At 42.5% G+C, this 16,785-nt stretch overlaps 1 protein-coding gene across 4 annotated transcripts in view; it reads right to left on the reverse strand.

Moving 5' to 3' along the window:
- hbs1l (HBS1-like translational GTPase) overlaps positions 1-14,380 on the reverse strand; it is a 169,485-nt gene extending 155,105 nt beyond the window's left edge. For 3 of the 4 annotated variants that reach the window (XM_041187497.1, XM_041187495.1, XM_041187496.1), the window contains exon 1: positions 14,213-14,369. In XM_041187497.1, the coding sequence (XP_041043431.1) occupies positions 14,213-14,255 (43 nt within the window). In that variant the 5' untranslated portion in view covers positions 14,256-14,369. Of the gene's footprint in view, positions 1-14,212 lie in introns of all 4 variants that reach the window. The other variant, XM_041187494.1, reaches the window with a different exon arrangement.
- Positions 14,381-16,785: the final 2,405 nt, after the last annotated feature.

Below are 16,785 nucleotides of genomic sequence, written 5' to 3' on the forward strand. Positions count from 1 at the left end.
AGCCCAAATCTTTAAGATATATCAGTAATAGTATTGGTCCATGTAGTGAATCCTGGGGACAACACCGAATACCTCCTTCAGTGTAAAAAACAGCCATTCACCACAACTGTCTTTTTTATCCCTTAGCCAATTCTGAATATGTTGCTTTGCCCCTTTTAGGCCATGGGTTTTGGTCTTGCAAACAATCCTGTTACGTAGAACTGTAACAAATGCCTTTTGAAAGTCCAATTGCACATTAACTGCATTGCATTCATTCACCCTCTGTTGCCGCATCAAAAAAATCAAATCAGTTTAACATTATTTACCCTTAACCAAATCTATGCTGGGTCTCCTTTATTGGTCTATGTTTGCCTAAGTAGCTATTACTTTTCTTCCAGATTATTGGTCAGAATTTTACATTCGACACGTGTCTCAATATCATCGCGAAATTACGCAATATTTCATTTGGCAGGCGCACGCCAGGATCAGTGACGCACCCGCTGATAATTGAAAGGCCTACTAAGGCCATTAACAAGGTAATTAAATTGAATTTTATGCTGTCCATTCAACCTTATGGTTGGCAATCAGGTGAAATGGCCAAGTGGCCTTTAGGTTTTTTAGGAAACTTCGTCCATGAGCAGGATGAGGTTTCCTAAAGCTAATACTAATTAAATAAAACCTTTATTTTGAAAATAAAAACATGTCCCAAATCATGTGACACAGTCACAAAGGAACATGTTCCATTAAATTTTTAATGTCTTTATTTTTTTTTAACAAGCGCTTCAAGCTCCCTGAGGCACTCTTTTGCACGCTAGACCCAACTCTCCCTTCTTCCCCCACCTGCACAGATAGTGCTCAGTGCTACTGCTCGCGATCCACGCAGGGAGGGCCTTAATTGGCCCGCCCGTGTGAAATCGCGGTGCGGAGCCGATCGCTGGCGGTTCCCCAACCGCCCCCGCCCACTCCCACCAAGCCCGCCCAACAAATATAAAATTCTGGCCATTGTTTCTACATGTTGATGTTAAATCAATTGGCCTGTAATTGCTAGGCTTATCCCTCTCCAATTTTGAACAAGGGTATAACGTTTGCAATCCTTCAGGACTCTGGCACCACCCCTATATCTACAGATGATTGGAAGATTCTACATAGTTCCTCTGCAACTTCTAGCCTCGCTTCCCTCATCAACCCATGATACATCCCATCTGGACCAGGTGACTAATTCAGTTTAAGTACTCAGACTTTCTAGTACCACTTCTTCATCTATTTTTATCTCAAGAATTATCCCAACAATCTCCTCCTTTACTAGAGCTTTGCCAAAGTCCTCTTCCTTGGTAAACATTAATGCAATGTACTCATTAGGTACCTCAGCCATGCCTTCTACCTCCACTAGTAAATCTCCATTTTAGCTCCTAATCAGCTGCAGTGCCTCTCTGACAGCCTTTTTATTAACGTTTCCAAAGACGACCTTTGGATTTCCTTTCATGTAAGCTGTCAATCTATTCTTGCACTGTCTATTTGCCTCTCAATTCCTTTCTCACTTCTCCTCTGTACTTTTTATATTCTGCCTGCTTCTCCCGCATATTACCAAGCTGACATCTGTCATACACCACTTTTTCCGCTTTACCTTACTCTTCAAATCCATCAACCAGAGCGCTCTGACTTTTGAGTTTAACCCCCTTTCCCCTTGTCAACGTTTACAGTAGAGGAAGAGGTCAGCATGCCAGACATCCCATGGCATCTACCGTAGATCGTGGTGTATAACACATTTTTTGAAGCCTCCAAACATTCTTTCAAAAAGGGGGTCAACTTACTCGGAGTATAAAACATGAACCACCATTTTGAAATATGAAAGAGCATAACACTGGTAATTCATATTAAATTAATGTGCTATGGTTTAGTCAATGAATAAATTGCACAAAGAAAACTTTAACCACAATCAAAACATTTTAAAGCCATTAAGAGCATCGTCTTCGGCATCCGACATAAAGAGTTCATCAAATTCATTCTGAGTCACTTTGACCGTGGCATCATCATAAGGATCCCACTCTGAATCAGATGTGGTGTTTTTGCTTTCATAATCATCCCTCCACAACAAATCATCTTCCCCTCCATCCACTGAATTGGGTATTCTGCATATTTTGAATCTGATGACAGCTTGTGGACAAACAGCATCCCACGATTTGATAAGGAAACCACACAAAACATCGAGCGGGGCTGCACACATAGTTCCACTCTTTGTGAAGGGTTTTTTCCTCCATCAATCATCCTTCTACACGAATCTGATCCTCGAACAGCTTGTTGTGGCGCACATCCAAAGGCTGAACTATTGACACTTTTTTTTAAATATATTCTTTCAGAGGATGTGGGCATCACTGGCAAAGCCAGCATTTGTTGCATATCCCTAATTGCCCCTGAACTCAGAGGCTTGCTAGGCCATTTCAGAGGGCGATTAAGAGTTAACCACATTGTTGTGAATCTGGAGTCACATGTAGGCCAGACCAGGCAAGGATGGCAGATTTCCTTCCCTAAAGAACATTAGTAAACCAGATAGGTTTTTACAACAATCGATGATAGATTCATGGAAGATTTTTTATCATTAACTGAATTTAAATTCCATCAGCTGACCTTGTACGGTTTGAACCCATGTCCCCAGAGTATTAGCCTGGGCCTCTGGATTAAAAGTCCTGTGACATTACCACTATGCCACTGTCTCTCCAAAGAATGACTGTAATGTGGGTGTTATTTCTTCACTGGCACCTATAATCTGATCAGGTATATGGGATCTGAACATGTTCCACATTAATAAGCTGCATTCTTTATGTAGATCAGCAGGATGGCTATTCCACACATCACTGATCCAGAACTTCACTCCATCTTCACCCATCCAGCCATCATCATGGACATGCATGAAAATTCCTAAAGGGAACTTGACGTCCAGTATGATTTTACGTCTGAAAATGATCATAGACTTTAATTTCATTCCGTCACCCATGCAGGCTAGTACCACTATGCATCTTGTCTTCTCATGTCCTGTGGCTTTCACTAGAACAGTTTTCAAACCTTTCCACCCCACAGTCCAGCTGCTGGGCATACTGAAATTCATGTGCGTTTCATTCATGTTGTCGATATGGCTTAATGGATACTCGTGTTTTTGCCACTGTCTGAGATAAATCACTGGAAACCAGTAATTTTGGCATTGAGATCTTTTGGTAGTCTGAGTGATCTTGGTGTTCTGCCGTAAGACTAAATTGTTTCATTAAAAAAAGCAGCCACAACATTGCTGTTGGTCTGAAATCTTTGCTGGACTCGGGGTTTGAGTTGACACACTTAAGTGTGTATACTAAATGTGTATACATTGTATTTCTGGTGACAATGTAACTATTCCAACAATTTTTGAGGGCCCACTCTGATACATGCTTCTCAAGATCAGGCCAGGTCCTTGTTCTGATGGTGCATTTTGTGTTGAGGTTCTTCAAGACGATTCCTTCTTTCTCCATTTGCACACCAGTTTTTCACTTAAACCGAATTCCCTCGCTGCAGTATAGTTATTTGACAACTTAGCAAATGTTATGACTTTTAGCATGACAGTAGCTTCATGCTTCACTCATTTCGTTAGAGGACCCATTTCTGTTCGTCACTTGCCATGCCATGCACAGTCTGCTATCTGTGGGCATGACATAAACTCCTGCACATCAACTTCGCAACACTGCCCATATCACATGCTTGATTCCATGTGCCAACTTAGGTATGTAAAATTTGCATTTCTGGGGTGAAAGCTTGAGGCCAACTACTACTGAGTATAGCATTGCGTAGCTGTAAAGGGGAGAATTGGTCTATACAATTTTGCATCTATTCTGTATGAAAAAAATACGGTCATCTATACAAAAACAAAAATACCTGGAAAAATTCAGATCTGGCAGCATCTGCGGAGAAGAGCACAGTTAACGTTTCGAGTCCGAATGACCCTTCAACAGAACTAAGTACAAATAGAAGAAAGGTAAAATATAAGCTGGTTTAGGGGGGCGAACGGACAAGTAGAGCTGGATAGAGGGCCAGTGATAGGTGGAGATAACCAAAAGATGTCACAGACAAAAGGACAAAGAGGTGTTGAAGGTGGTGAAATTATCTATGGAATGTGCTAATTAAGCGTAGAAAGCAGGACAAGCAAGGCCCACGTCCCGCGCATCCGCCCTTCTTCTCCCTCCCAGAAAAATGATAGGGTCCTCCTTGCCCTCATTTATCACCCCACCAGCCTCTGCATTCAAAGGATCATCCTCCGCCATTTCCGCCAACTCCAGCATGATGCCACCACCAAACACATCTTCCTTTCACCACCCCCCCCACCCCACCCCCACCATCCCCCCACTTCTCGGCGGCATTCTGCAGAGATCATTCCCTGCAGGACACCCTGGTCCACTCCTCCATTACCCCCTACACCTCAACCCCCTCCCACAGCACCTTCCAATGCAATCGCAGAAGGTGCAACACCTGCCCCTTCACTCCCCCTCTCCTCACCGTCCAAGGGCCCAAACACTCATTTCAAGTGAAGCAGCATTTCACTTGCACTTCCCTCAATTTAGACTACTGCATTCGTTGCTCCCAATGCGGTTTCCTCTACATTGGAAAGACCAAATGCACTGGACAGACCAATCCGCAAGCATGACCCAGACCTCTCTGTCGCTTGCCATTTCAATACTCCACCCTGGTCTTATGCCCACATATCCATCCTTGACCAGCTGCAATGTTCCAGTGAAGCTCAATGCAAACTGGAGGAACAGCACCTCATCTTCCACCCAGGCACTTTACAGCCTTCTGGGCTGAATATTGAGTTCAACAATTTTAGATCATGAACTCTCTCCTCCATTCCCACCCCCTTTCCGATTCCCCCCCCCCCTTTTTTTTCCAATAATTTATGTAGATTTTTCTTTTCCCACCTACATCCATTGTTTTATCTCTACCTTTTAGCCTTTTTTGATTCCTTCACCCCACCCCACCCCCACTAGGGCTATCTGTACCTTGCTTGTCCTTTCTACCCTTAATTAGCACATTCCATAGATAATATCACCACCTTCAACACCTCTTTGTCCTTCTGTCTGTGACATCTTTTGGTTATCTCCACCTATCACTGGCCCACTATCCAGCTCTACTTGTCCCACCCCCCCCCCCCCCCCCCCCCCCCCCCACTCCTTAAACCAGCTTATATTTCACCTCCCTTCTATTTTTACTTAGTTCTTTTGAAGGGTCATTCAGACTCGAAACGTTAACTGTGCTCCTCTCTGCAGATGTTGCCAGAGCTGCTGAGTTTTTCCAGGTGTTTTTGTTTTGGATTTCCAGCATCCACAGTTTTTTGCTTTTATCTTTCGGTCAGCTTATACGTCGTAATGTATGGTACTATTGAAACAGGGACCGGAAGTGAACAAAATTAACATTAATAGTAATGGAGAAATTAATGGTAAAGAGCGTCAAATCGACAAGATCAGACAGTTCCCATCCCAGAGTTTTAAAAGATGTAGGTGGGAACATTGCAGAGGCCCTAACTATAACCTTCCAAAATTCTCTCAATTTGGAAACCATACTTTTAAAGTGAAAAATTGTGCTTCTATCACTCCTACTAAAATAACTGAGGGAAACCAGGGAAAATATAGACCAGATAGCTTAACATCTACTGTTGGAAAATTCTGATAGTCTATAATTAGGAATCAGGTGACTGAATAGTTTGAAAGTTTTTAGCCGCTCAGAAAGAGCCAGCATGGATCCGTAAAGGGAAGCTCATTCCTGGTTAATAAGATTGAATTTTGGATGGAAGAATATCTATGAATATTATTTATATGGGCTTCCTGAAGGCATTTTATTAAAGTCCTTCATAAGAGATTGTTAGAGATATAGAAACAAAGAAAATAGCAGTAGGTCATTCAGCCCTTCGAGCCTGCTCTACCTTCAATATCATGGCTGATCCTCTATTAACACCATACTCCTGCTCTCTCCCCAACCTCCTTGACGCCTTTAGAGTCTAGAAATCTATCTATTTCCATCTTAAATATATTCAGTGGCTTGGCCTCCACAGCCTTCTCTGGTAGAGAATTTCACAGGTTCATCACCCTCTGAGCAAAGAAGTTTCTCATCTCAGTCCTAAATGGTCTACCCCATATCCTGAGATTGTGATGCCTTGTTCTAGACCACCCCAGCCAAAGGAATCATCATCCCTGTATCCAGTCTGTCCAGCCCTATCAGAATTCTATACGTTTCAATGAGATCCCCCCTCATTCTTCTAAACTCCAGTGAATACAGGCCTCGGCTGCCCAATCACTCCTCATACGACAATCCTGCCATCCCAGGAATCAGTCTGATAAACATTCGCTGCACTCCCTGTCTGGCAAGTATATCCTTTCTTAGGTAAGGAGACCAAAACTGCACACAATACTCCAGATGTGGTCTCACCAAGGCCCTGCACAGCTGCAGTAAGACATTCCTTGCTCCTGTACTCAAGTTTTCTCGCAATGAAGGCCAGCATACTATTTAAAAACAAAAACAAAAATACCTGGAAAAACTCAGCAGATCTGGCAGCATCTGTGGAGAGGAGCACAGTTAATGTTTCGAGAAATTTATTTTGCTTCCAATTTCCACCCCTCCATCATTTTCACATGGTCCATCTTTGACACTTCCCTTCCTTGACCTCTCTGTCTCAATTTCTGGTGATAAGACTGTCCACCAATATCCATTACAAGCCTACCAACTCCCAAACCTACCTCGACTACAGCTCCTCACACCCGCTTCCTGTTAAGGACTCCATCCCATTCTCTCAGTTCCTTCGCCTCCGTCGCATCTATTCTGATGATGCCACTTCAAAAACAGTTCCTCTGACATGTCCTCCTTCTTCCTTAACAGAGGTTTTCCACCCACAGTGGTTGACAGGGCCCTCAACCGTGTCCGGCCCATCTCCCGCGCATCCGCCCTCACACCTTCTTCTCCCTCCCAGAAACATGATAGGGTCCCCCTTGTCCTCACTTATCACCCCACCAGCCTCCGCATTCAAAGGATCATCCTCCGCCATTTCCGCCAACTCCAGCATGATGCCACCACCAAACACATCTTCCCTTCACCCCCCCAGCTGCATTCCGTAGGGATTGTTCCCTCCGTGACACCCTGGTCCACTCCTCCAACACCCCCTACATCTCAACCCCCTCCTCCCACTGCACCTTCCCATGCAACCGCAGAAGATGCAACACCTGACCCTTTACTTCCCCTCTCCTCACCGTCCAAGGGCCCAAACACTCATTTCAAGTGAAGCAGCATTTCACTTGCACTTCCCTCAACTTAGTCTACTGCATTCGTTGCTTCCAATGTGGTTTCCTCTACATTGGAGAAACCAAACGCAGACTGGGTGACCGCTGCAGAACACCTTCGGTCTGTCTGCAAGCATTACCCAGACCTCCCTGTCGCTTGCAATTTCAACACTCCACGATGCTCTCATGCCCACATGTCCATCCTTGGCTTGCTGTATTGTTCCAGTGAAGCTCAACGCAAACTGGAGGAACAGCACCTCATCTTCCGACTAGGCACTTTACAGCCTTCTGGACTGAATATTGAGTTCAACAATTTTAGATCATGAACTCTCTCCTCCATCCCCATCCCCTTCCGATTTTCCCCCTCCTTTTTGTTTTTTCCAATAATTTATATAGATTTTTCTTTTCCCACCTATTTCCATTATTTTTAAATGTATTCCCATCTATTGTTTTATCTCTACCTTTTAGCCTTTTTTGATTCCTTCACCCCACCCCACCCCCACTAGGGCTATCTGTAACTTGCTCATCCTGCTTCGTACCCTTAATTAGCACATTCCTTTAGATAAGATCACCTTCAACACCACTTTGTCCTTTTGTCTGTGATATCTTTTAGTTACCTCCACCTATCACTGGCCCTCTATCCAGCTCTTCTTGTCCCCCCCCACCACCAAACCAGCTTACATAACACCGCTTTTCTATTTTTCCTTAGTTCTGTTGAAGGTCATGCAGACTTGAAACGTTAACTGTGCTTCTCTCCACAGATGCTGTCAAACCTGCTGAGTTTTTCCAGGTATTTTTTGTTTTTGCCAGCATACTATTTGCCTTCTTAACTGCTTGCTGTATCTGAATGCTTGCTTTCAGTGATTGGTGTACAAGGACACCAAGATCCCTTTGTACATCAACATTTCCCAATCTATCATCATTTAAATAATATTCTGCCATGCTGTTTTTCCTATGGATAACTTCATACTTATTCACATTATACTGCATCTGCCATATATTTGCCTGTTCACTTAACTTGTCTAAATTGCCTTGAAGCCTCTTAACATCTTCCTTGCCACTCACTCACATTCCCACCAAGTTCTGTGTCATCAGCAAACTTGGAAATATTATATTTGGTTCCCTCATCCAAATCATTGATATATATTGTGAATAGCTGGGGCCCAAGCACTGATTCCTGCGGTACCCCACTGGTCACCGCCTGCCATTCAGAAAAAAATTCATTTATTCCTACTCTCTGTTTCCCATCTGCTAATCAATTCTCAATATACGCCAACATGTTACCCTCAATCCCACGTGCGTTAATTTTGCCCACTAACCTATTATTTGGGACTTTATCAAATGCTTTCTGAAAATCCAAATACACCACATCCACTGGTTCTCCCTTATCTTTTCTGCCAGTTACGTCCTCAAAATATTTCAGGTTTGTCAAATGTGATTTCCCTTTCATAAATCCATGCTGACTTTGTCTAATCCCATTGATATTTTCTAAATGTCCTGTTATCACATCCGTTATGATATAGACTCCAACATTTTCCCTTCCACTGATATTATGCTAACTGGTCTGTAATTCCCCATTTTTTTTCCCCTCCCTCCTTTTTTAAATAGTGGAGTTACATTTGCTACCCTCCAATCTGCCAGGGCTGTTCCACAAATTACAGAATTTTGGAAGATGACAACCAACTATTTCAATGGCCACCTCCTTTAGTATCCTGCAATGTAGATTATCAGGTCCTGAGGGTTCATCAGCTTTCAGTCCCATTAATTTCTCCAGCACTGCTCTTTTTAGTAATATTAATTTCCTTCAATTCCTCCTTCCCACTAAATTCTCAATTCCCTAGTATTTCTGGGAAGTTGTTTGTGTCTTCCTCCATGAAGACAGAACTAAAATAGTCATTTAATTGCTCAACCATTTCCTTGTTCTCTATTATAAATTCTCCTGTCCTGGATTGTAAAGGACATACATTTGTCTTGACCAATCTTTTTCTTTTCCATACTTATAGAAGCTTTTACAGTCCTCTTTCATTTTCCTGGCAAGTTTACTCGCAGACTCTATTTTTCCCCTCTTAATCAATTTCTTGGTCCTCCTTTGCTGAACTCTAAACTGCTCCCAATCCTCAGGCTTGCTACTTTTTCTAGCAACTTCATATGAATTCTCTTTGGATCTAATATTATCCTTAATTTATTTTGTTAGCCATGGTTGGGCCACTTTTCCTGTTGTGTTTTTGCACCAGAAAGGAATATACAGCTGCTGCAATACAGACATTCATTCCTTAAATATTAGCCACGGCCTATCGACCATCATGCCTTTTAATGAAGTTCCCCAATCTATCTTAGCCAACTCACACTTCATACCTTTGTAGTTTCCTTTGTTCAGATTTAGGATCCCAGTTTTGGATTGGACTACTTACCAACCTAAGGAAGAATTCTATCATGTTATGGCCACTGTGCCCTAAAGGACCCCGCACAACAAGATTATTAATTAACCCCATCTCATAGCACAAAATGACGTTAGCCTGTTCCTTAGTTGGTTCTTCAATGCACTGGTCTAAAAAAAACCATCTTGTACACACTCTCCAGGAATTCAAACGCCACAATATTATTGCTAATTTGGTTTGCCCAGTCTATATGTAGATTAAAGTCACCTGTGATTACTGTAGCACCCTTGTTACATGCATCTCTAGTTTCCAATTTAATACAATCCCCTACCTTATTGCTACTATTTGGAGGCTTATAGACAACGCCCACTAATATTTTCGCCCCTTATTGCTTCTTAACTCCACCTGGACTGATTGTACATCTAAATTTTCTGAGCCAATATCTTCTTTCACTATTATACTGATGGCAACCTTAACTAATAACGCCACTCCGCCTCCTTTTTGACTGTCCTTCCAAAATATCGAATACACTTGAGTACTCAGCCTTGGTCACTCTGCAGCCATGTCTCCGTAATCGCAGTATCATACCCGTTTACATCTCTTTGCACTGTTAATTTGTCTGCCTTATCGCAAATGCTTCTTGTATTCAGATACAGTGCCTTTAGGCTTGTCCTTTTACACATCTGCTGAAGTTGAAACTCATGTGATTTGAAGGCAAAATTATTGACTTGGTTAGTAAACTGGCTGAACTGCAGGAAACACAGCAGGAATCATGAGCAGGTACTCTAATTGACAGCGTGTGACTAGTGGTGTCCTGCAACAACCATACTTTCACTTCAACTTTAAAGGATCACCTGCATCTAAGAAACTACAGGCCTGCCACAAAAGAAATGGGGATAATTATAAGTTGCAACCATATTGTTTTACCTTCAACTGTATCTAATGTTTGTGCGCATGAGAGATTGTGTGTGATGTCACGTTTTAATTTCCAGGACAACTGTGTGATAATAAATAATTCACCATTATTTTTAAACTCACAAAACGCTTGCTGCTGGAAATTGTTTAATTGGGATTCTTACTCTGAGGATAAGAAAACACACCCTTCTTACACAAACATACTGATCATGGGCAGTGAAATGAAACACAAATTCCGTCCATGACATCAAAGGAATACTGCATGGCTTTGCAAGGCCAAAGAGAGAGGATATATCCACTTAAGCAACTTGTCACAGTTTTAAAAGTAAAATGAAGAACCAGCTGACAACTTGTTTCAAGACCTCTTTCAATGCAATGGTACAACTATTCAATAACAGTCCAAGCCTGCCAATTTCTTTCCCTCCACAAGGGATAGTACTTAACTCCACTCAGCAACTTCTTGATAAAGTTTTGGTCCAGATCAAAAACCTTTTGTGTGTGAAATCAGATATGAGCCCATTTCCTACCACACCAACGGTACTAAGCATAGATTTCAGAAAAACATATACACATAGCGGTGATCTGCAGGCCCTCTACTAATTTCATCACACCACTTTCCCCTTTAGTTGTTCATAAGAGCTACCCATTTTCAACTCCAATTACCCCTGGTTTGGGGTAACTGGAGTTGCCATCCTCATATGTGCTTAAAGGAAACACAAGCCCTCATCCTGAGGTATTTTCCACCTGTAAGCAGTTGTTGTCCCTCAAGGTACTAGCTCTTCCACCATTACCAATGAAAATTTGCTGGTTCCACCGTTGGCCATGGTGTTTAACCCTGAGCATGGGACCCTTACCCGGGCTTGGGGAGACTCACAAAAGGGCATAATAGTTAATGTGTATAATTTTCACACATCTAATTCACCTATGAAAATGGCCCAGCAGTACAATTATAGATTTTGCCCTTCCAATTTTGTATCTGAAGAGATCATTCTACACAGTGTAATAGCAATGGAAGGAACACTTTTGATCATTTAGCCATCAAGTGGTTATCAGGGGTAAGCAGGAATGTGGGGTTGGTCACATTCAGATCAGCATGATCTTATGGAATGGCGGAGCAGGCTCAAAGGACTGAGTGGCCTACTCCTGATCCTAATTTGTATGTTCATATGGCTGCGGTGCTAATAGCACTAATGCTAACAATCATGATGATCTAAGAGATCTAACACAACATAAATCTTATTAGCTCAACTAAGTTATTTCCTATAACACTAATACATGAAATAAGCCTGGTGATAAGATCAGGAATCTTATTAGCTCAAGTAAATTATTTCCAATAACACTAATACATGAAAAAAGCCTGGTGATAAGATCAAGCTTTTCTGGCCACAAAGATTGCTGAATCAAAAAATATAACATGGCTTGTTATCGCTATAACAGCCACAACTAAATTAAGCTTCATTTAAAAAAAAGGCACATATATAAAAGTAGTCTACCTAGATTATTGCATACAGTAAATTGTACCGCAAATGGGAGGAAGGTTGTAAAATTTCTAGATATGTGTCAGGCTTGTAGGATTGTTGAAAAACTTCACTGCACATTTGTACAATAAAAATATTTCTGTAAGACCCAAAAGAAAAATATGAAAAATTGAAAAGTGCTACCCACTCTGTTATACTGTTCTTGACACCACCTTGTTGAATCTAAATGTGCAACGGTATATGTTACTTCCAATATAGCTGAAATAAGCATCATAAGTAATGAAGTAAAGCTGTATTGTGATGACCTGTAAAATAATTTACCCTAGCTTCTTCATGTTTAATCAGTTATTATTGTAACTAGTAATTCAATGTCCTGCCACCTTCTCGTAAAAAAAAACTTTAGTTAGCACCATAATATGTCAGCTTTTTTTTTAAGTGTACCCCTAGCATCATCTGGGAAATGTTCAATCTTCCCTGGATTTGGGAAAGGTGCCAGAGGACTTGTTCAAAGAAGGTTGTAAAGATCTGCCCTGTAATTACAGACCAGTCAGTTTAACTTCAGTGGTGGGGAAACTTCTAGAAATAATTATTCAGGATAGAATTAATAGTCACATGGAAAAATGTGGATTGATTTAGAAGAGTCAGTATGGATTTGTTGAAGGAAATTTGTATCTAAATACCTTGCTGGAGTTTTTTGAAGAGGTAACAGAGATGTTGATGAGGCAAGGCCATTGATGTGGTGTATATGGACTTCCAAAAGGCGTTCGATACAATGCCACACAACAGGCTTGTGTAGAAAGTTATAGGTCATGGAATAAAAGGGACAGTAGCAACATGGATACAAAATTGGCTGAGGAATAAGAAGAGAGTAATGGGTATTTTTCAGGCTGGAAGAAGTAATGGAGTTCCCCAGGGGTCAGTATTGGGATCCTTGCTGCTCCTGATATATATATATATATATATATATAAAAAAAATTATCTAGAACTTGGTGTTTGGGGGACAATTTCAATGTTTGCAGACAACACAAAACTTGGCAGAATTGTAAACTGTGAGGACAGTGTAGAACTTCAAAAGGACATTGACACACTGGAGGAGTGGACAGATAGGTGGCAGATGGTGTTCAATGCAGAGAAGTGTGAGGTGATACACTTTGATACAAAGAGCATGGAGAGATAGTATAAAATAAAGGATACTTTTCTAAATAGTGTGCAGGAGCAGAGAGAAACCTGGGTGTATATGTACATAAGCCATTAAAGGTGGTAGGACAATTAGAGAGAGCTGTTTATAAAGCATACAGTATTCTAGGCTTCATTAATAAGGGCATAGAGTACAAGAGTAGGGAGGTTTTGATGAACTTAGATAAGATACTGGTTAGACCTCAGCTGGAGTTTTATGTACAGTTCTGGGCACCACACTATAGGAAGAATGTGAACACATTGGAGAGTGCAGAAAAGGTTTATGAGAATGGTTCTAGTGACGAGACAATACAGTTATGAGGAAAGAATGGAGAAGTTGGGACTGTTCCCCTTTGGAGAGGAAAACATTAAGAGGAGACTTGATAGAAGTTTTCAAAATCATGAGGTGTCTGGACAGGGAGAAACTGTTCCCGCTCGTGAACAGATCAAGAACCAGAGGGCACAATTATCAAGTATTGCGCAAAAGTAGTAAATGCAAGGTGAGAAAAAACTTTTTCACAGAGCTAGTAGTTAGGGTTTGGAATTCACTACCTGGAAGTGTGGTGGAGGCAGTTCAATTGAAGCTTTCAAGAGAGTATTGGATGAGTATTTAAACAAAAACAATGTGCAGGGTTACGGGCAGGAGATTGGCACTTAAGTTAAAATGCTCAGAAAGCCGGTGCAGACACGATGGGCCGAATGGTCTCCTTCTACGCCGTAACAATTCTGTGATGCTGTGTGCAGCAACTGTTTCACTGGGTTAACACAAAATCAACGTCGGGTCGGATGATCATTTAACAAACACTAATAATGATTATTGTTCCACCCATCTGCACCATGGCCACTTTAAATTCTCCGGTTAAATCAGAGGTGGAAAAAGGCCCAGAACTGAGCTGGGCTGCCCTCCTGCTCCGAGAGTAAAGCGGGATTTAAGGCCCGAGCGGACAACCACACACTGGAATCTGATAGTAAAGCTACCAACGATACTGCTGGTGCTCAGTACCTTCGTCATACTTCAGTCCGCGGACATTTCTGTGCCTGGCCATGCTGCTCACGGCTCACCCGCGCTGTGTCTGCAGTTTACTCGAGGTAACGGGGATTTTAGGCCGCCACCGCCGCCATGTCACCGGACAACGCAACACGCACACGCACAGCCCCCTCCCCCGCCAAAATGCGCTACCTTTCCCCGCGCACGCGCAGACTCCTTCTCGTCCAATGCACGCGCGCTGACAGCCGCCTTCCAACCCATGATCACGCGCACTGAGCCCCCCCCGCCCCCCCCAATCCTCCCGCCCAATCCTCGCGCACACGCACTGCCACCCTCGCGTTCAACCCTGCACACGCATTGGCACCCTCTCTACCCCCACGCGCTGTCTCCCGTCGCGCACGTGCATCGATGATCTCCCTGCCTCCCTTCGCGCGCGCGCACATCTACCCCGCCCCCTCTCCCCTGCCTCCACGCCTCAGCCCCACCTCCGCGGTCCCGCCTCCACTCGCTACTGCACCCCGTCTTGCACTCGAGTTGTGGAATGTTCCGGACCACGGGGGGCAGACGTTTGCAGACGCGTACTCTCCACGCCCGCCCCGCCCCTGGGCTGTGAGTGACAGCTGCCAGGAGGCGCGTGATGTTGCTGAATAAGTTACAATTCAGACGTGGCATTCACGATAAATGGGACGTGCTGGTCAATATGAGGCTTAGGGAGATGTGCAGCGTACCATAAAATTGAAATTGTTAATGACTAAGTTGTTTCATTCCAGAGTTTGCAATGGCGTTTTAAATAATAATTACAATGAATTCTTGATTTTATTTTTCGATCATAAGATGAGGATTCGAAACTGGTTCCCCCTCCCCCCGCAGATTAGTTCTGTGCACTAAATTTGAGTGTCCCTGATTTGCCTCTTACAGTTATCCAGTCATCCGTGATTAGAATCACAACAGTAAAAGAGGCCACTCAGCCCATCATGATTGTGCTGGATAAAAACAAATCTTTGTTTGGAACTTTGTTCAATTAGTCCCACTCCCTTGTTCTTTCCCCATAGCCTGCAGTTTTTTTCCTTTCAAGTATTGATCCAATTAATTCCCTTTTGAAAGTTACTGTTGAATCTGCTTCCACCATCCAGCTCTTCAATAGCCTATTCCAGTTCACAACTCATACTTATTTATGGTTCTGTACCCTACTGCTCTACTGTATACTCCAAGGTCTCTCTGTTCCTGCATCTCATTTAATATTGTAGCAGTTATTTTGTAATGTTTCTCCTAATTCACCCTACCAAAATGCTTCACTTCATATTTCTCTACATTAAATTTATTTGCCATGTACCTGTTCATTTCACTAGTCTATGTCCTCCTAAAGTTGACTACAATCATCATTGTTTTTTACATTTCCAAGTTTCATATCACCTGAAAAGTTTGAAGTTATGCTATGTATACCCAAGTCTAGATCATTAATATACTTAAAATAGAGCAATGGTCTTAATATCGACCTTTAAAGAACACCACTGTATGCTTCCCTTTTTAAAACAACTGTTCATCATAACTCTCTGCTTTCTATCCCTGAGCCAATGCTGTGTATTTGCTGCCACTATACCATTAATCTCATGGCCTTTAATTTTACTAACAAATGTATTATGTGGTACTTTGTTACATGCCTGCTGAACAACATCAACTGCACTACCCTAATCAACCCTCGAGGTTTGTGTGGTTGAACATGAAAAGCGCATTGTTAACACACAACTATATACATATCTCCAAGGTATAGCCCTATCGAGGTGCTATCTTCATGCCAACCTCTCTACAGATAATCTACTATCATGTGACTCTACATCACAATGTGGTGGTACTGTTCGGCAGTCCCATATTAACTCTTGATATGCTGAACACCTTTATATCACATCTCCCCCCAAGTCTCTACCCAACATATTTGCAATACACTGTTTCTTTGCTACCCCATCTCCCACTCCCCATAGCGGTCACCCCCCCACCCCCCCCCCCCCAACCCTGAAAGCTCCAATTCTCTGACTTAATAAATTCGGGCAGTCTAGAGGCTTGACTATTCTTCCAGATCTCATTTTCGTCACATTTGGAGGAATGTTAGGTTCAGTTGCTTTGGGCAGACCTTGTTGGTTTGGAGCTAAATCGTAGTATTCTGTGTTTCTGGCACTTGGTTGTCTCCATCTGATTCATTTTTTGCGCTCCTTCGAGTTGAATTTCTCTTTATCACCAAATTGTTTCCTTTACTCGAGCAACCTGGGTTGGTCCTGTTCCTTCTGAAGGCAATGTTCACTCCGTTCATTCGTGGAGTGGATTTAGGCTTTGCTTTTCCAATATGTCCACCAGGATCTTCCTGGGAGTTGAAGGAATAACTATCTCCCTCATGTTTGAACTTCCCTCATACGTGAACTTAAATTGATCTGTAGTGTGGCTTCCAATGCCACACCATGTTCATTTCTTTTTTTAATTTTTTTTATTCATTCATGGGATGTGGGTGTCACTGGCTAGGCCAGCATTTATTGCCCATTCCTAGTTGCCCTTGAGAAGGTAGCAGTGAGCTGCCTCCTTGAACCGCTGCAGTGCAT

This window comes from Carcharodon carcharias, chromosome 5 (genome assembly GCF_017639515.1).
Source record: "Carcharodon carcharias isolate sCarCar2 chromosome 5, sCarCar2.pri, whole genome shotgun sequence".
In the NCBI taxonomy this organism is placed as follows: Eukaryota; Metazoa; Chordata; class Chondrichthyes; order Lamniformes; family Lamnidae; genus Carcharodon; species Carcharodon carcharias.